Genomic DNA, 20,841 nt, shown 5'->3' with positions numbered 1-20,841 from the left:
ATTACATTCACAATTATTTGCCTACCCTACATCAAGCATACAAAGATTGCATTAATGAAGTTTTGACAGAAAATGCTTTTTAAAATCTTATGAACCAGAAAAGCATTTCAAATGGTTTACACTAAAAATCCAGATACAAATTTATGTGGCCTTTTTCTGATTTTTCGCTCTGTGCCTCCTATTTCTTAACCACAACTTTATAGTTTCTAGGGTAATAACTTTCTTAAGTCATTAAAATAATTTAATCTAAGTGAGAAATTTGAAATTGAAACTGATTTGCTCTCCCCACCTCTCCCCCACAAAGCTGTAATGGTAAGTGGGAAAATATAGCGGTAGATCACTGGTTTTCTCCAATAAATTTAAACGTGTGAGTTGAATTTAACACTAACAGAGACAACCTATATATTGATAGTCACATATGTGGGGATACTTGAAGAATGCTAAGAATGCCCTACCCCAAAATATTTTCTTCACTGATATTTGATCTTAACAGAATATATTCCTTGTGTTTAAGTATTGACATCTTTTACAACAGAAATATTTGCTTTGTAATCTTATTGTCATTAGTTTCATAGGACCAATTAAAGTGTGTTATTTTTGTCACTGTATTAAAACTGTGAAAAAGAATAATCATTCACACATATATGAAATTTTTATTTTTGACTAGGTACTGATTATAATAAGAATGGACTCAGATGGTGAAAAACATTTACTCATTCAAATTCTTAACAAAATAGAAGGTAGGCAGTTTTAAATTATGCTTCATTTGATAACAAATGCTTGAACTTATAAAAATGTATTGATCTAACCAGCTTTTAAAATTAAGACATAATTAACATAGTATAAAATTCACCCTTTGAAAGTGTATAACTCATTGGGATCTAACCAGCTTTTAAATCAATCTGGATTATAAGTTTGCAGTTTAAATATATTACAAGGTGTTTATATGTATTTGTTATTACTAATAATTGACACCTTTTATTGATTGCCTACTAATTGCTAAATAATATTAGCTACTTACAACTCTATGAGTAGGTTTTATTAACTCAGTTTTACAAATAAAGGAACTAAAGTTCATGCTAAAGGTGATGTAGCTTGCCAAATCTCACATGTAGTTAGGGAATCAGGACTTGAAACTAGGACTCTCGTTTTAGTATCATTCTTTCTTCAACTCTCAGTTCTTCAGTTCTCTTGTCTGTTTTCCTCACTTATTACACTTTTCTACCCACTACTGCTCCTTCTGTCAACCCTTTCCACTTTGTGCTGTAGAATCCATTGCTTGTTATGCAAACTCTTCTCATTCTTCATCTCCTTTGTCTTAACTGAAGCCCAACTTTCTCCATGATACTACTTCCTCTCATATAAAAGCTAATCATTTTCTCCACACATATATGCCTCATAGAGATGAGAAAGCGATTTCTTGCTTTCCATTATCACTTTCAAAACATTATTCCTCCACCTTTTGAGGCTGTGCCATATTGCCATACCATTCTCTACCACTCATCATCTCCTAACCACCTGGTCATTTCCCATTATGCATGGACAATTGTGTACCTAGCTCATGGTATTCTTTACACTTTTAGTCCTGTCATTATTCTAGGTGTCTTTAATGTTCCTAATGTGAATGATTCATTCAACACCCTGGCCTTATAGTTTCATTGGCCTCCACATGAACAAAAATTTTGAAGATGAACAAAAATTATATTCATCTTCAGTTCCTTGGCTATGCCATGGAACTTGTGATAATGCATAACTGTCCTACCTCTGAACTTTAAATTCTGATACATTGCTCTTTGTCTATACCTATAGCTCTTTCATGATCTTCAACATCTTAGAGATCTATAATCCACCAGCTACTTTTTTTGTTTCATCTCCTTTTCTTTCCAGACTCAGTGATTTGACCCATCACTTTAATCAGTCTTATGCTTCTATTGTACTTTTCATTTAAACCTCAATCCTGAATCAATCAATTCATTTAACTTCTCTATTCCTACACCTGAGATGCTGAGCACTATTGGAGAGAATCACACAGCCATATAGATTGGTACTACTACAGACTCATGCCCTCTAAATTTACCTGGGCTCTTAAGACGTCTTAACAATCTTTTTATATATTCTTAGTTCCACTCCTGTTTTCCGAATGACTATACCAAAAACCCCTACTATGTTAACCCATCCTTTCATTTTTTGGAAGGGAATTGTGCCTTCTAATTTTCATTAATCATGTTAAGTATCCTCCTCAGTTTCCTTCCCTACTATTGTTGTAGAAAAACCAGGCTCTTGTCACATGACCAGAAAAGATTAGGCGCAGACACTTTGAAGGGTGAGGAGCAGAATTTATTGGGTGAAAAGGAAAAAACTCAGCAAAGCAAGAGGAGTTCCTGTTAACAGGCCCTCATCTCACAGATTGAATCCCAGGTTACCACACAGGAACAGGAGAGGACAGGACCCTCCCTCCTGCAAACAGCAGGAACTTCCCAAGGCCTCATCCCATCTTCCCAGCGCACAGGTGGGCATTATTCAGAAAGAATCAGTCATGAAAGGTTGGGCTTCATCCAGGACCGGCAGTCTGATTTTTCAGCCTTCAGGCTGTTTTAGGCTTTAAGGAGGGGTTTCGCTGGGGGACCATTGGCTGCCTCCTGTCTCTATCACCATTTACAGACTTGCCTGCATTTCTCTCTGTTCTTTAGCCTTTCCTCTTTTCTCTGTAGAAATGAACCGCCCTTTGAAGACCAGTCTTTCACTTGTGCTTTGGATACCATCTCCTCCTGCAGTCTCAAGTACTTTGTTCCATCAGTTACTTCCTAGTCCAACCTTTCTCTTTAATGATTGTTTTCCTTAATGTTTAAGTCCTTCAGTCTTAAAAATAAAATAATATACCACTGTCAACCTATGTCACTGTTTGGTTACCATTTCTCTTCCCTCTATAAGCTGCATCTTTTGCCATCTTCATCTCCTAAAATAGTTCTTTACTCTTACCTTACCAAATTATTTATCATGCTGTTTCATATCTCTATGCCTTTATACCTCCTGTTCCTGCTATAAGAGTACTCTTCCCCCTTCTTTAGGAAGTTAACTCCTACACATTTTTAAAAAGTTAATTAAAACATTTGTTCAGGAAGGCTTGATTTCAATGCTTTTCCTCTGTGCTCTCAGGCCATTATGTGCATACTTCTAAGGCACCACTTCCCATCCCAGGCTATAAGGGTGTTATCACCCTTAGAAATGATCTTCTTATCTGTTTTCCTCGCTAAAATATCTGCTTTTGGGGGATTCAGATCATACCCTAATTTATATTCCTAGCACTCAGGAAAATGCCCACAACATAGAAGGCACTCGATTAAAGTTTATTGAACAAATGAATGTGCCAATTAGTGCCTCTCTATATACCTAGTACACACTAAAACTGGTGAAAAAGATTGAACTCAAATATACAAATATAGCAACATAGATCTGCTCATCAGTGCAGGAAGTAAAGTTAACTAATGTTTTAAATTATAGTGATGTGAGAATGGAAAGGTCTTTCAAGCAGAGTCTTATAAGGTGCTATTTCTTGACAACGTTATCATGTATCCAGAGTCCAGATTTGTAAACTTGGATCTTACTATTTCATTCAGTTTTCCAATCCTGGGAAGATGAGTTTGTATCCACCAAATTCATAAAATCCTTACTAGTACCAAAACGTTAGAGCAATAGTTAACAATTATGGGGCTGAGACTACCACAGTTGTCTGTAATCAGGGTAATTGGAAACATTTTTTTAAAAATCAAGAAAGTGCTGAGCAATATTTGCACTATAAAAGAGACTTGGATAACCAAAGGAATGTTTTTGTGAAGAACCTGAGGAAATATGCCTGCTCCACAGAGAAGAATATTTAAACCTACTTAGTGGGACACCTTCTCCTTTAATGTTACTGAAGATACACTGACAGATTTGTTTTTTCAGTTTTAGTTTTTGTGGGTACATAGTAGGTGTATAAATTTATGGGGTATATGAGATGTTTTGATACAAGCATGCAATGTGAAATAAGCCCATGATGGAGAATGGGGTATCCATCCCCTCAAGCATTTATCCTTTGAGTTACAGACAACTCAGTTACGCTCTTTGTTTTTAAATGTACAATTAAGTTATCACTGACTACAGTCATCTTTATTGACAGATTATCACTCTGTGTCACATATCTAGGTTTCATGCTGAATACTGCTGTCTCTTTTGGCGTTCGGTATTATGTAATCGCTGAGCTTGTTATCTTCATTTCAACAATATCTACTGACACAAAAAGTTTGAATCTATAAACTGGAAGATGTTTTTACTCTTTTTCAGGATGGCAGTTATCCTCAGTTTCTGGAGGCGAGGACTTTTCTGCCTAGTGTTAGAAAGTAAAAATGTAGTTCTGTTTTCTATGTGTAAGATCTAGTACTGCACTCACCAAGTAATTAATCTGCTTTGGGATCATAACTAATACAATCATTTAAGCAGATTAGGTTTGTTTGTTTTTTTGTATTTTGTTTTTTGTTTTTTTGAGTTTCACTCTTGTTGCCCAGGCTGGAGTACAATGGCGTGATCTCAGCTCACGGCAACCTCTGCCTCCCAGGTTCAAGCCATTCTTCTGCATCACCCTCCCGAGTAGCTGGAATTACCGACCTGCACCACCACGCCCAGCTAATTTTGTATTTTTTTTTTAGTAGAGGCAGGGTTTCACCATGTTAGCCAGGCTGGTCTCGAACTCCTGACCTCAGGTGATCCATCCGCCTCAGCCACTCAAAGTGCTAGGATTACAGGCATGAGCCACTGCACCTGGCCAGATTAGGTTTTAAATAGAAGAATCACCTTATGAATTATAAAAGAGAAATAGTACTCACTTCTTATCACTACTAGAACTATTGTCATGTCAAGTAAAGTTATATGAAATTATTAACCATTACTCTCATTATTATTATATCATACCTTTGTCAACTTTATGGTTGAAAAAATACACTAATAGAGTATATAATTTATTTGAACTAGAATTAGCTATTCTTGAATCAATTATGTCTACCAAAAATAAATTGTGTGGATAAGTACAGAATATTTTGAAATTTATTATATTTTATTTAAACATTAGTAAAATAAGAAATTTAAAGTATGAGAAGCAAGAGTGAATCTAAGAAACAGTTCCCAATAAGTCTTCTGCTTCTAAATACTCAGTAGAAAGAGAATAAAGGCATTCCTATTACATTGAAATACAGTCTCTTATTTAGTTATGTACTTAAATTTTTGGCTAAAGAACAAAGATAAAATCTATCATGATATTTAGCAAAATAAAGTTAACTGCACAGGATTGGTGAGTGTTTAATTTGCTTACTTTAAAATTAAGTTTTTGTGGGGTGTGGTGGCTCATGCCTGTAATCCCAGAACTTTGGGAGGCTGAGGCGGGGGTTCACTTGAGGTCAGGAGTTTCAGACCAGCCTGATCAACATAGTGAAACCCTGTCTCTACTAAAAATACAAAAATTAGCTGGGCATGGTGGCAGGCACTTGTCATCCCAGCTACTCAGGAGGCTGAGGCAGGACAATTCCTTCAACCCAGGAGGCGGAGATTGCAGTGAGCCAAGATCACATCACTGAACTCCAGCCTGGGCAACAAAGCAAGACTCCATCTCAAAAAAAATAAAATTAAAAATTAAAAAAATAAGTTTTTAATCCATGTTACTATTTTATATAATAAATTTAGAATTTCCATGTTCTATGTATACACACAAGAGAAATATTGGTTATGGTTCAAACTTTCTGATATGCTAAACTTAGAAAAATAATCTAGCAAATTGTATTTTAAGCAGTTTTGTTATTCACAGACTTTTAACTCATTCTTATGGTAGTGAAATACATGACACACCAAAAATATGTATCTGAACAAGACACTGAAAAAAAGCATTCTTTTTTTCCAACAGGTTTAACACTGACTGTCCTTCATTCAAAAGAAAGAAAAGATTTTCTGGAATCTGAAGGTGTTTTAAAGGGGTAAAAATTCATTCCTTCATCTATGAGGAACAAACATACCAGTTTCACAGGAAAAGCAAAATCTTCCTAGAAGTTAACTTTAAAAATTTAACAAAATCTGAAGTTAAGCAATGCCTCTACCCTCTTCCTGAAAAATGCTTTACGTAGGGCACTTTAATTCTGATCATTGTCCTGTGTATTATATGTTATTAGCGTCCAGAAATTTAATTCAATCTTATTTTAATATCCCCAAATAATAATAATAATATTGTTATTGTAGTACAGAAGTGCCTATTTAGAGTATATTTGTACCAGTTTCTTTGCTCAGTATTGTTTTTTACATCTTCTTTCTTCAGGGTTCTCCTTCTTCCTGAAGTATATCCTTTAGAAATTCTTTCAGTGAGGGCCTGCTAATAATAAAGCAAGGGTTGAATTGTGTAAAACTCTTTATTTTGCCTCATTTTACATAGAAATTATTTTTTTCAAATATTGGGATCCAAATAAGAAAAAAACATATAAATCAAATAGAAGCCCATAAAAACTGGACATAGATACTTTTTAACTTCTAGAGTGTTCTAGATAGAAAGCAGCAATAGAGAATTTTAATTATAGTAGGTGGTATGTTTTATGAGATTTGAAAATGTTTATGAGATTTTATGAGATAAGAAAGCTAAATTTATGATATTTAAGTGTCCATCTATTTTTTTGTTGTTAAATCACTTATGAAGCCCATTAAGAAAAAAAAAATCCCATTTTAAAGTTGCCATATAATATCCTATTATGTAGATTATCTAAGATTAAGACCTTATATTTGTAAGAAAATGAGACTGATTTTTCATGCTGATTTCTGTTATTGATAGCACTCAGGTAATAAAATCAGGCTATCTCCCATTTGAGGATATGAAATGGGCTACAGGTTTTTATATCCTGGTATAAAATATATATGATCATTAAGAAGAAAAATATAAAGAAATTAACACAATTGAAGAGCAAATCAACAGAAAATACACCAGTGCCTTTCTAAGATGAAGCATAGATTAGAGAAGGATGGAACAGCCAGAAAACAGTCATCTTTTAATAGTTCAAGCAAATAATAACACAAGTATAATGCCATTTTCTTGGCTTTCTTTTGTCTTTAGTACAAGTTCCTGTGTAGTTGTACATAATCAATATATTGGAGCAGATTTCCCCTGGAGTAATTTCACATTTGTAGTGGAATACAATTATGTGGAAGACTCTTGTTGGACTAAACACTGCAAAGATTTGAATATTCCTTACATGGCCTTTAAAGTGATTCTTCCAGACACAGTTTTTAAAAGTAAGAATATAAACCAAAATCCTTTTCTTTTTTTGCTCTATTAGAATGAAAATTTTCTATTTTCTGTTTATGATCTATGGATAAAAATAAGCTGTGACATTAGAAGCCTTGAGTTCAACCTCTAACCCCACCACTATTTGTGTGACCTGGGGTAGTCCTTTAACGGTCTCTGACCTCGTAGTCCTCATTTGTAAAGTAAGCTTTACTAATTATATGTTTTCATTCCTTTATCTAACTTCTAAATTTTACTTATAATAGCGCAATTTTATTACATTTATATCCAATCTTAATCTGATGGCTTTTATGCAATAGTATTTTTTATTGATTTTTAGAGGACAATTGTGTAATAGTATGCTAACTGATTCAGAAAACTGTAATATGCAAAACAAATTCCCTACAAATACTTAGAAAAAAGTCTAAACCACTTCATATGTCACTTTATTTCTTTGTATTTGTCAGTAACACCTCATATGACTAAGGCTGCGAATTCTCAGATCCATAAATCTGATACATTTTTGAGTATAAAACACACTCAGTGTGAGAGTGCATCTCTCTCAGTACTTGCCATCAATTATTTTCTATTCACCTCAAATATGAGTGGGAAGTCTAAATAGATTCTGAGACATTCCAACTCAATTCTAAAAATATGGTCACCATAATGGTTTCTTTGGAATTGATCTTGATCTTGTGTGATCTTTTATAAATTAACTGTGTATGTCTTTTGACCATGTATCTATTGAGGTATTTATTCTTTTCTTATTGATCTGTAAAATGTTTTCCCTATGGGTTATTGCACATAATTTAAAATCTTTATGTAAATCAGTATATATTTATACAGCACATGTCCAATATATACTTAAGTGAATAAAGCAAGTTTCAACATTTCAGGTAGAGAATGACCCTAATTTTTCTTTCTTTATTGAAGTGAGTGTACATGTGTGAGTATAAGCAAGAAAATATATTGAAAAAAGTCTGGAAATATATGCAAAACTCTGTTTTTAGTGTATAGTGGTATTAGTAAACTCTATTAACTTATTTCTAGGTAGGATAACATGGTTTTTATTTTCTTCTTCAAGCCTGTCTTTATTCTGTTTCTGATTTTTTATGCTGAATATTATTTTTATATTACTCCTACTTATCTTCATGTTTAGTAAAAAAAGAGAAAGAGCTGGGAGATGAGAATAAAAGAGAAATATTTATAAATTTTCTCTTATTTAGGAAGCACCTTGTTGGATAGATTTGGAGGTTTTCTTTTGGAAATTCAGATTCCATATGTGTTTTTTGCATCTGAAGGACTTCTTAATACTCCAGACATACTTCAGCTGCTAGAATCCAAGTAAGTTATTGATTTCACAATTTTAACAAAATATATATATGTGTGTGTGTGTGTGTGTGTATATTCTGATAGGCTAAATATTGTTGCTGTATATGTGGCTCCATGTGTCTATGATTCAAGTCTGGAATTACATCACAAAAGAATAGTTTTCCAGAGAGTTTATATCAATGTATATTTATTTCCCTATACCACACCCTCATAATTATAGAATATTATATTTTTGGTAATATTTATCAATTTTATGGACAAAAATAATATTTGTTGTTTAAATCATGTTTTACTCGCATTTCTTTTGTTACCAGCAAATATGAACATTTTATATGCTTTTTTCTGTGAATTATATGTTCATGTCTTGAGTCATTGAGAATATTGAGAATGAGTATTGTTTAGGGAACTTTACTGCCCAGGAAACAGGACTGTGAAGTTCTAAATGAATTCTCAAGGTTTTAAATCTTTAGATCTAAGGTCATACCAACTTTAGACGTTATCAAATCGTGAAACACTTTATCATAACACACAAGTTGTCACAGGCATGTTGGACCTTGGGCTTCATATCAAGGAAGGATAATTGTACTGTTACCTTAGTTAAAATGCAGATGTATGTTCCATGCTTTTGTTTTTATATATTAAGGCTGTGGAGAATTCACAGAAAACTATGAGCTTATAAAAGGTAGTTAAGAGCATGATGGCATGTACCTGTAGTACCAGCCACTTAGGAGGCTGAGGTGGGAGGTTCGATTGAACCCAGGAATTCAAGGCTACAGTTAGCCATGACAGTACCACTGTACTCCAGGCTGGGCAACAGAGCTGTCTCTAAAAATAATAACAATATATAGTAATAAAATAAAAAGTGCTTAAAATGTAAGTCATTTTTAAGGAATAAAAAAAGGAAATTCTGATAAATGCAGAATATTTTAGTACCATAATGTTTTGATTTCATGAATTATTATTTAAAGACCTAGAAAAAATTGGTCAAAACATTTGTAATAGTGTTATATACAGTAACATTTAGCACAATGCCTAAGGCAACACACATCTCAGCTGATTTGTTTTATATACTGAATAAATCGTAACTTTATGCTTCAAATTTTATAAAGTAGAATAAATTGACATGTAAAAGAAAAAGCATAGAAATCCAAATAACTTAACATGCAGGAGGACACTACAACTTTTCTGAAATAATTTTATTAGCATTTCATTTTTTCACTCAAGAATATTGTATTTTACAGCTATAACATCTCACTAGTAGAGAGAGAATGCAGTGAGTCATTGAAACTCTTCGGAAGTTCAGAGCATTATGTAGTGGTAACAGTTGATGAACACACTGCCATAATTTTGCAGGTAAAACTAGGTAGAAAAAATATAAACTAAAATAGATTAAAATATATAGCTATGTAATTTGTTATTATCTTTTCTGTAGGAGGCTTAACTATAATCTATTAGTGATTTCCTCTAAATTTTGCAAATGGGCCACAAGTGCTAAAATCATCACTGTGGAAAATGACTATAATCAAACTTCTCTGATGCCTTATGGCTTTTTAACATACTTTAAGAAGATAGGGCAAATAAAGAATATTTAATATTGTGTATTAACCTATTTTAAGTGTATTTATAGAATAATTATAGTATTGAAAGCTTTAAAAAAGCAATGTCTAGCCACTTTATTTATTACAAAAAGATAATATATTAATTGATGATTGATAATATTGAATTTCCAATCATTCATTGCATTTCCAATGTAAATAGGAGTTGTCTCTAAGTAAGCTAGTTTTAGAGAGAGAATTTCTCTTCAAAAATTCATGTAGTTTGGAATTTTCTATGTATAAATTCTTGGGTGAATCTCCCTGATACATTTGCTTGATTGGAGAACCAATTGAAAAGAAATTAATTTATTGGGGTGGGAGTGGGAGCAGAAACCAGGTTTGATGGTATGCAATATAAATATTGCAATATATTAAAGGCCAATATGTGTTTTGATAAGCAAATGTTATACGAATTGTATGATGGAAAAACACAACTCTACTAGAGATTTTTAAGAGATACTGTGTCTTGTATATTTAAAGTTCTTAAACAATATTTTTCTGTTTGGCAAAACTGTTTGTTTGTTTTTAGAGATAGAGTCTCACACCATTGACCAGCCTGGAGTGCAATGACACGATCATAGCTCACTGCAGCCTCGAACTCCTGGGCTAAAGTGATCCTCCTATCTCAGCCTCCCAAGTAGCTGGGACTATAGGCATGCTCCACCGCACCCAGCTAATTTTTTAACTTTTTGTAGGGACAGCGTAGCGCTATGTTGCCCAGGGTGGTCTTTAACTCTTGGCTTCAAGTGATCCTCTCACTTCAGCCTCCCAAAGTGCTGGGATTATAAGGATGAGCTACTATGCCTGGCTGGCAAAACTGTTGTAGTCCAATTATATAACTTATTGTTAGAGGAAGGTCATTTTTTAAATTCCTTAATCTATCAAAAATTACTTATGTTAAAGGAAAAGGAGATTCCATACCATTAGGTAGAGATTCCCAGAAAGTCCATTAACTGCTCCTTTCTCATCTCCCCTGAATAATCATGCAGTGTACATTATCTCATAGGTTTTAAACATATTTTCTGTTGCCTTTGGAGTGACCAGATCCTAGTCCACAAAGGACTTGCATCCACAAAGGACTAGGATCTGGTTATTCCAAAGGCAATAGAAAATTGGACTAGCCTATGGAGTGCCAAACTAGGGGCACTCCATAGGCTACTTTCTTCATAACTGGGACCTTGGGAGATTCAGGAGCCTTCCTTGCTGATGCTGTCATTAGGTGTTTTTACGTCTACTGTAGCTTTTCTCCTACTACTTCCTGCACGATTTTAATTTTTCCATGAAATGGGGGCTCATACCCATGCCTCTTTTCAACTTATTTGTATGTCATAGATTCTTGAAATATGATAACATAATTTCATAATAACTGTTCAACCTAATGAATTTTTACATTTTCTGATAGGATCTAGAAGAATTGAATTGTGAGAAGGCATCAGACAATATCATTATGAGGCTGATGGCATTATCATTACAGTACAGATATTGTTGGATAATTTTATATACCAAAGAAACATTAAATTCAGAGTAGGTAAACATTTCTTCATCCAAAGTTATGTTTGTATTTCTTAAGCCTAAGTCCTCTTATTTGAATGGAAATAGCTATGCAATTTTCTGTGTGCTCATCTAGTTTGCTTTAAGTCAAGGATTCTCAAGTTGGAGGTATGATCACAGGAAAACAAATTTGAATTTTGGAGATGATATATTTCCTTGGACATTCTACGAAAGCCATCCTCCCCTACCCCATCTCACTAAGAATTGCTGCTTTAAGTATTTTATTATTTTGTAATTCTGGACTTGTCTGATTTCTGTCTAACTACTGTACTAAATTTTTTGTATACACTTGTTATCAGGTTGGTATAAGTATAAGTTCGAATATAAGAGTCTAAATACCTTGGTTTTTATTCCTCCTTTTACTAACAAATAATCTCTAGCAAGTGATTTAGCCTGGTTTTACCCTTCTACCAGAACTGAAAAATAATAATTCCGGTCTAAAACCTTCATTTTGAAGAACAATAAAGGGTATAAAGCATTTTAAGCTTTGAACTTTCTTGTAAAGCATTTTAAGCTTTATCTGGAACTTGGAAGTGTTCTTAGTAAATAACTGATTTGGAAATTTTTTAAAGTTGTTTTAGATTACTGTCTAACTATAGTTCTAGTAGTGCAATTGAGGTACAAGAGAGAATAAAAGGAGATTCAAACTTATTTTTACCCAGATTTTCATGAAAATAATTATCTAATACTCTGAGATAGTTTTATATTCAAGATGTAAACAGCGAATATTCACAATCATATATTATAAAATATTACAATTTTCAGACCTCTAGATATCTCCAATTCATATTTTTAGAGAAAGAACATTTAGGAAGTACCTTAATCAACTAACTAAATTAGGAAAACTGAAAATACAACAGAAATTGTTTGAATTACGTTAGTGTTCATGCCATTAATTCTTGTTTGAATGAGAGTGTCAGGGGTCCTTGAGACCATTCTGAGGTTTGATGGTTTGCTATGAGGACTCACAGAACTCAGTATATAGCTGTATTCATGGCTATAATTTATTACAGTGCAAGGTTACTCTACAAAGGCCTATAATGCAAAGTCAGCAAAGGAAAAAAGCTCATGGGGCAAAGTCCAGAGGAAACTAGGAGGAAGCTTCTAAGAGTCCGCTCCTAGTAGAGTCATATAGGATGTGCTTAACTTCCTCAGCAACAAACTGTTATAACACTTGTAAAATTTTCTCTACCAGACCAGCTCATTAGAGACACAATGCCCAGGGTTTTTTTTTAAGGGCTGGTCAAGTAGGCACCCTCTGCCTGGCACTTAATCAAAGTTCTAGACTCTAAGAAGAAAAGCAGATGTTCAACAGAAACTACATTGTTTGTCAAGAGTTTAGGCACAGTGTTCTTATCAGCTTCTCATATGGAAAGAGCTAATCTGAGAAAGAATTCAAAACAGGAAAGAAGAGCCAAGAAATAAAGAGAGCCATTATCTTGATGGTATTGTTTGAGTCCCAGGATCCAACAATGGCTTCCCCTCGACTTCTTCGTAATATAAGCTAGTAATTTCCTCTTTGTTGCTTAGGGTACATAAGGTGGGTAAAGGTAGTAGAAATATCTACCCATAGTTCAGCACTTACATCTGACCTGCTTAGTAACCACAGAAGGAAAAGAGAAAGATGCATTTTCTAACAGTTTAGGGAACTCTGGGAGGATTCCATGTATCCTGGTTCTGGTCGTGTGTCTATGTCTGAACCTGTTACTTTGACTGGGGGGATGGAGTATTCTAGTTGGCTAGGCTTTGGTCATAAAGCCATCCCTGGAGTCAGTAAAGGGATGGGTTAAGTTCGTCCCACAACACACACCTCCCCTAACACACATACCCTTAGCATCCCCTAGATTTGACAGTATTATTAAAGAATGGAGATGGAGATGTTTTTTCAAGAGTACAGAGTGGAAAAAAACACACACAAATTTGCCACACTGGTGTTGTCTTAGCTAGGTTATTCTAAAAATATTATGAAATGTGGAAAATAAAATTAATTTTTAATAAATATAATCTAATATCAAATGAATAGAAATATAGTAATATAATTCTTTGTAGGTATCCGCTTACAGAAAAGACACTTCATCACCTAGCACTGATTTATGCAGCTTTGGTTTCATTTGGGCTAAACTCTGAAGAACTGGATGTAAAGGTATTCTTTTCCTATGTGTTTCTTCATAAGTATTTTTTATAAACCTAAATTATACTCAAATTTAAGTGCCCAGTGAGAAAAAAGTGTTAAGCAAATGAGTTAAAAACTGTTTAAAAGCTAAATAAAGAATAGTTTTCCAATTAATAAATATTTTATCATTATTCTATTCCAAAAGGCTTTAGTTTAATGAATTTAAAATCATATTTCATCTCTTTATTACTACTCAGATGTTTTCTAAACATAGCAGGATATGAATAAAAATAAATATCCCTTGATTAAAAATGTTCCTTATGAAAGATGTACTAAGCTTGTATCTGCTGTAAATGGAACTCTTAAGACATATACTAGAGGTAATATATTGGTGATCTCTAATCATTCTCTTTCCTTGGTCCCCTTTTTCAGTGTTCCGCTCTGAAATTTAGACATTTGTCCAAGTTCAGGGCTCAGCACTGTTCCATTATCACATTACATTCTCTTCTTTATGAACTTAGAGATTCCCACAGATTTTGCTTTCATTTCTGAGTATAATTCTTAAATTTTTCTTGACATTTCTTAAGGTCTGCACCTGTATTCTAGCAGACTACTGGGAATCACCACATGAATATCCAACAAGTACTTCAAACTCTACATGTCCAAAACACAGCTTCTCATCCTCCCACAAGCTTAGTTTATGGTATCATTATTCCAATTTAATTAGTAGCTAAATCTTCTTTTTAACTCTGCAGTGTCTCTAGAATATGTCTCTCCTTCTACTTCTGCTGTTTCCCTAAATTCAGGTCTTCACCACCTCACAGTTGGATTTTTAAAGTAGCTTCCTAACTAATATCCCTTTTCTACTCTTTCCCCACTTCAATCCATCACATATAGACACCAATTACATTTCTAAAATACAGCTGTGAATATTTCACTCACTAGACTATAAGCTCCTTAAAGGTAAGGAAACATGTTTATTCATTTTTTTTTATTCTTGGAACCTAGCACAATGCCAGGTACATAGTAGTCTCTTGATAAAAATTTGCTATTGATTTGAATTTCTTGCTCAAAGACTGTCCATAGCTTCCTACTTAAATCAACATAAAGTTCAAACTCAGCTGGATTCAAACTCTTCCACAATGTGGCCCTTAGCGATTCCTTCTTTAACATTATTGTACTCACCATTTACTGAATATGCCTCCATACTGTCACCTCTCAGCCTTTGCACAAACATGTCTTTCTGGCCTGCCTTCCCCCAGGAATATTATTGCCCCATTCTCTTACCACTAACTGTCAGAGTTCTACCTGTCTTTCACTGCCCAGTTCAAACACTACCTATTTTAAGAAACTTGCCCCACATCATGCTACCTGACTTCAAACTATACTACAAGGCTACAGTAACCAAAACAGCATGGTACTGGTACCAAAACAGAGATATAGACCAATGGAACAGAACAGAGCCCTCAGAAATAATATCACACATCTACAACCATCTGATCTTTGACAAACCTGACAAAAACAAGAAATGGGGAAAGGATTCCCTATTTAATAAATAGTGCTGGGAAAACTGGCTAGCCATATGTAGAAAGCTGAAACTGAATCCATTCCTTACACCTTATACAAAAATTAATTCAAGAAGGATTAAAGACTTAAATGTTAGACCTAAAACCATAAAAACCCTAGAAGAAAACCTGGGCAATACCATTCAGGACATACGCGTGGGCAAGGACTTCATGTTTAAAACACCAAAAGCAATGGCAACAAAAGCCGAAATTGACAAATGGGATCTAATTAAACTAAAGAGCTTCTGCACAGCAAAAGAAACTACCATTAGAGTGAACAGGCAACCTACAGAATGGGAGAAAAGTTTTATAATCTACCCATCTGACAAAGGGCTAATATCCAGAATCTACAAAGAACTTAAACAAATTTACAAGAAAAAAGCAAACGACCCCATCAAAAAGTGGGCAAAGGATAGGAACAGACACTTCTCAAACAAAGACATTTATGCAGCCAATAGACACATGAAAAAATGCTCATCATCACTGGCCATCAGAGAAATGCAAATCAAAACCACAATGAGATACCATCTCACACCAGTTAGAATGGCAGTCATTAAAAAGTCAGCAAACAACAGGTGTTGGAGAGGATGTGGAGAAATAGGAACACTTTTACACTGTTGGTGGGACTGTAAACTAGTTCAACCATTGTGGAAGACAGTGTGGCAATTCCTCAAGGATCTAGAACTAGAAATACCATTTGACCCAGCCATCCCATTACTGGGTATATACCCAAAGGATTCTAAATCATGCTGCTATAAAGACACATGCACATGTATGTTTATTGCAGCACTATTCACAGTAGCAAAGACTTGGAACTAACCCAAATGTCCATCAATGATAGACTGGATTAAGAAAATGTGGCATGGCCGGGCACGGTGGCTCACGCCTGTAATCCCAGCACTTTGGGAGGCCGAGGCGGGCGGATCACAAGGTCAGGAGATCCAGACCATACTGGCTAACACAGTGAAACCCCGTCTCTACTAAAAATATATAAAATTAGCGGGGCATGGTGGCAGGCACCTGTAGTCCCAGCTACTCGGGAGGCTGAGGCAGGAGAACCGGGAGGTGAAGCTTGCAGTGAGCCGAGATTGTGCCACTGCACTCCAGCCTGGGCAACAGAGCAAGACTCCGTCTCAAAAAAAAAAAAAAAAGAAAATGTGGCACATATACACCATGGAATACTATGCAGCCATAGAAAAGGATGAGTTCATGTCCTTTGTAGGGACGTGGATAAAGCTGGAAACCATCATTCTGAGCAAACTATTGCAAGGACAGAAAACCAAACACTGCATGTTCTCACTCACAGGTGGAAATCAAACAATGAGAACACTTGGACACAGGATGGGGAACATCACACACTGGGGCCTGTCATGGAGTAGGGGAAGGGAGAGGGATAGCATTAGGAGATATACCTAATGTAAATAACGAGTTAATGGAGGCAGCACTCCAATATGGCACATGTATAGATATGTAACAAACCTGCATGTTGTGCACATGTACCCTAGAACTTAAAGTATAATAATTAAAAAAGAAAGAAAGAAACTTGCCCCAATCCTACTCTCTCAGGATACATCATCTCTCCTTCCATTCTCCTGCTAATACTTCATATATTTATTATAGTATGGGGATATTTATTCATATATCTTCCACCCTGAAGCATAAGAATGAGGTTCTTTTTATTTGTAAAACCTAGCAGCTAGCATAGTGCTTTGCACAAAGCAAAAACATTCAATAAATGTCTACTAAGTGGAATTCAATCAAAGTACCACTTGCTAAGAAAATCAACAAATGATCTGTTTGAACTGCAATTCCAGATAATTTTGTTTCTGTGCTGCATACTAAACAAAAATAAAATTCTTAGAAAAGTTACCTAAATAAGTGAATGACAAATGTAAATTTGTCTCTAGTGAGGTCTTACCACTTATTTAGCCTCTTCTCTTCCCAGCTCAGGGTAAACCATTACCGGCAAAATATGCTTTAGAAAAATTTTTTCCTCTATACATGGGGCATATGATATCAGTGAATGATCCTATATTCAAGTACAGTCACATGACCCAGGAAGGGCATGATCCAAAGAAGGCATTTGGGGATGAAATAGGAGTACTGCCTAGGAGCAATTCATTCCAAACAAGTCTATTTCCATCTGGATCAAACTATTCTAAAAGCTTTTCAGGTTTTACATAATAATCTAAAAAGCAGGTCATTTTTTTCAATGGATGTTGAGAGGCAACTGTGGTCAATTTGCTCTTACTCTATTATCAGTACGTCCTCAGTACTCATAAGCCTCCTGTTTTCCTGACTTGATGACATTGTTGTATTAAAGGAGGCCCCCTGGACTCATACTAGTTTAGAACATATTGTTGCTTTACCTTACTTTATTTAGTAGCATGGCTTTTGATCTCTTAGATCACATCAGGACCATTAGCACCTTTTTATTTTCAGGCATCTGAAGGACCTGAAAATCAAGGAAGTATTAGGAAGTTTAAGAACATTTTCTTAAATTAAAAGAAAATACTGCTAGTAGTGTTATGCTAAGTGTTATTCCAATTTTTTAAAAGTTCTGTAATTTTTGTATGAACCGTCTTTGCAGGAAAATGCATAAATAAACACGTGCAAAATTTTTCAAACAAATTAAGGAGGTTCCTGAATTCCCAAATCTAGCCATGAGCCCCAGAATTCCTGCCCTAATAAATTAATCGTCATTACCACCATCATAAAATTATGGCTTTTAACCCTTTTCCCATTTGCCCTGAGAATCCTCGCCAGCCAGGCTTGTTGCTGCAGTGTTTACCCCGAGATAACTTTGCCACGCAATATCTCGTTTTTATTATTATTTTTGCATACTCTAGTATATAAACTTAGGAAACAAAAGACATCTTTCTTTTTTTTTTTTTTTTTTTTTTTTTTGAGGCGGAGTCTCGCTCTGTCGCCCGGGCTGGAGTGCAGTGGCCAGATCTCAGCTCACTGCAAGCTCCGCCTCCCGGGTTTACGCCATTCTCCTGCCTCAGCCTCCCAAAAGACATCTTTCTATTTATAGCATTCTATTTTTAGTAGTGGTATTTCCATTACAAAATATAGTAATTCTCAATCCCTGAAAATGTCAAATCCTAGAAAACATAGCATTCCTACTTGTGACGTTAACATCATTCTCAAACAGTTGTTGGCTGAAGAGTCTATCGGTGAATCTGATTTTTCTGAAACAGAAAATTCTGATGATTCAGATGATTCTGATGTTAGTTCTGTTTAGAAATAACTCCAAGCACAGTTTTTATATTTTATTTTCACATCGAAAATCAGTCAGATTTGCTTCAGCCTCAAAGAGCATGTTTATGTAAAATTAAATGAGTGCTGCACTTTTTTTTCCTAAATGGGAAAAGGGTTAAAAATAAAGTTTATATATTTAAATGAAAGTGTCATATCTTCTCAAAACATCCAAAACTAGCAATTAAGTACATTTGGAATTGAACAATGTATTTCTGTGTACTCTCCCTATATAATGTCATTTAAAGAAAATTCTTTAAAATGCATGTACTCCCCAGGTGTGTACTAACCGTTTTGTATTTGTTATTCTTATAAAAGGAAAAAAAATCATAATTATTTTGTGAGATTTCTACGGTTTACTAAATTTCCACTATGGTACAGGATATTTATATTTCCAAGATATGATTATTTGGGGCAGTATTTCTCTGTTCACATTAAACTGCTAACTCATGAACTATCTTTCCTTCAATCAAATTTAAAAGATGAAGAAGAAAAGAAAGAAATGAAAGCAGCAGAAGAAGGCTGACATTTCAGAAGAGAGAAGGGAATAGAGGAAAACAGTGTCAGACAGGAAACAGGATATTATGAAATTATTTTTTCTTTACTTTTTCTCTTACTACTGTACTAATGGGAAAAATATTTTTTAGAATTGTGTAATATACACAAACACCACATTTTTGGCAGGGGTATCTTAGAATCAGTAAGCCAATATTAGATGAGCAATTCCCAAAATGCTGGGAATGACTACTCTAAATCAAAACCTTATTTTTTCTTTTTTGAATACAAGATCAAATTCATTTATAAGTATACTTATTTTTGAACTTTGTCTTTGAAAAATCTTGCACTATATTTTTAAAATTCTTATTTTAATTGAAAACTATTAGGTTTAACTTTTGGAAACAGCAAAATCGTAGTATTACTAGTGATATTCAAATTGCTGATTTTTCTAATATAGTTGAAATATAACACTATATTTTAATGACTCTATTACTAAATGCCAAATGAAATGAAAATGATTTAGTTCCAAAAATTAAAAATACAAGGATATCACATTTAAATAAGGAAGGAAAATTGGTTATCCTCATAAATAAAATGTCCTGGATGTAGGATAAACCAATAGTTTCTATCTAAAATAGTGTTAAAGATTAGAATCTGCTGTTGTTTAATTTTATCTTGTAATTACAAACTATTTTTTTAAAATATTATATTTTGCTTCCTAGTATTTCCTATAATCTAACATAAAAAAATATTTTTTAGCTTGTAATTGCCCCAGGAGTAGAAGCAACTGCCTTGATAATTCGACAAATTGCTGACCACAATTTAATGACCTCAAAGAGAGATCCTCATGAATGGTTAGATAAATCCTGGCTTGAAGTTTCACCATCTGAGGTATATTTTCTAAATGTATAAATTAGATATTTGCAAAGCAAATATAAAAGCCTGTATTTGAATTTACTTTCTGGTAATATTTTTCCCCCAAATGTCTCAAATTGAGTGGTAGGTACAATGACAAAAATTTTAATCTGCTGCAACGAGTAAAATAAAATGGATCACTTTCGAAAGACTACTGACTATTTCTTAAACTCTTTTCTAGGAAGAAATGTATGTACTTGTAGAATAAAATAGATCACTTTCAAAAGACTACTGACTGTTTGTTAAATTATTTTCTAGGAAGAAATGTACTTACTTGATTTTCCATGTGTTAACCCATTGGTGGCTCAGCTCATGCTAAATAAAGGACCTTCACTGCATTGGATATTATTAGCAACTCTGTGTCAACTTCAGGAACTCCTACCTGAAGTCCCAGAAAAAGTGTTAAAGGTTAGTTATTTGAGATCTGTACTATGATAGGAATTTATTTCCTTTCTATTTGAGTATCTAGTCTTACAACAGGATTTTTTAAATGAAGGTATACAAGTTTAATTGTTTTGGACTTCAAATAGCAAAGAAATAATTTACTTGAATTAAATTTCATACAGACTTTTCATTAGCTATCAATTATACATTTTATTTTATTTTATATTTTATTTATTTATTGTTTTTGAGACGGAGTTTCACTCTTGTTGCCCAGGCTGGAGTGCAATGGTGCAATCTCAGCTCACTGCAACCTCCGCCTCCCAGGTTCAAGAGATTTTC

General features: G+C 34.2%; 1 protein-coding gene across 3 annotated transcripts in view; it reads left to right on the top strand.

The window, feature by feature from the left end:
• The window catches only part of SHOC1 (shortage in chiasmata 1), a 107,822-nt gene that overhangs the window by 80,064 nt on the left and 6,917 nt on the right, over positions 1–20,841 (top strand). For all 3 annotated transcript variants that reach the window (XM_010361341.2, XM_010361340.2, XM_010361342.2), the window contains 9 exons: positions 668–740; positions 5,930–5,999; positions 7,118–7,296; positions 8,515–8,632; positions 9,862–9,973; positions 11,618–11,739; positions 13,816–13,909; positions 19,963–20,094; positions 20,377–20,526. In XM_010361341.2, coding sequence (XP_010359643.1) covers positions 668–740; positions 5,930–5,999; positions 7,118–7,296; positions 8,515–8,632; positions 9,862–9,973; positions 11,618–11,739; positions 13,816–13,909; positions 19,963–20,094; positions 20,377–20,526 — 1,050 coding nt within the window. The remainder of the gene's footprint in view (positions 1–667; positions 741–5,929; positions 6,000–7,117; positions 7,297–8,514; positions 8,633–9,861; positions 9,974–11,617; positions 11,740–13,815; positions 13,910–19,962; positions 20,095–20,376; positions 20,527–20,841) is intronic.

The sequence above is a fragment of the Rhinopithecus roxellana genome, chromosome 16, assembly GCF_007565055.1.
Source record: "Rhinopithecus roxellana isolate Shanxi Qingling chromosome 16, ASM756505v1, whole genome shotgun sequence".
NCBI classification, from domain to species: Eukaryota; Metazoa; Chordata; class Mammalia; order Primates; family Cercopithecidae; genus Rhinopithecus; species Rhinopithecus roxellana.
This window is presented reverse-complemented; position numbering and strand designations above follow the sequence as displayed.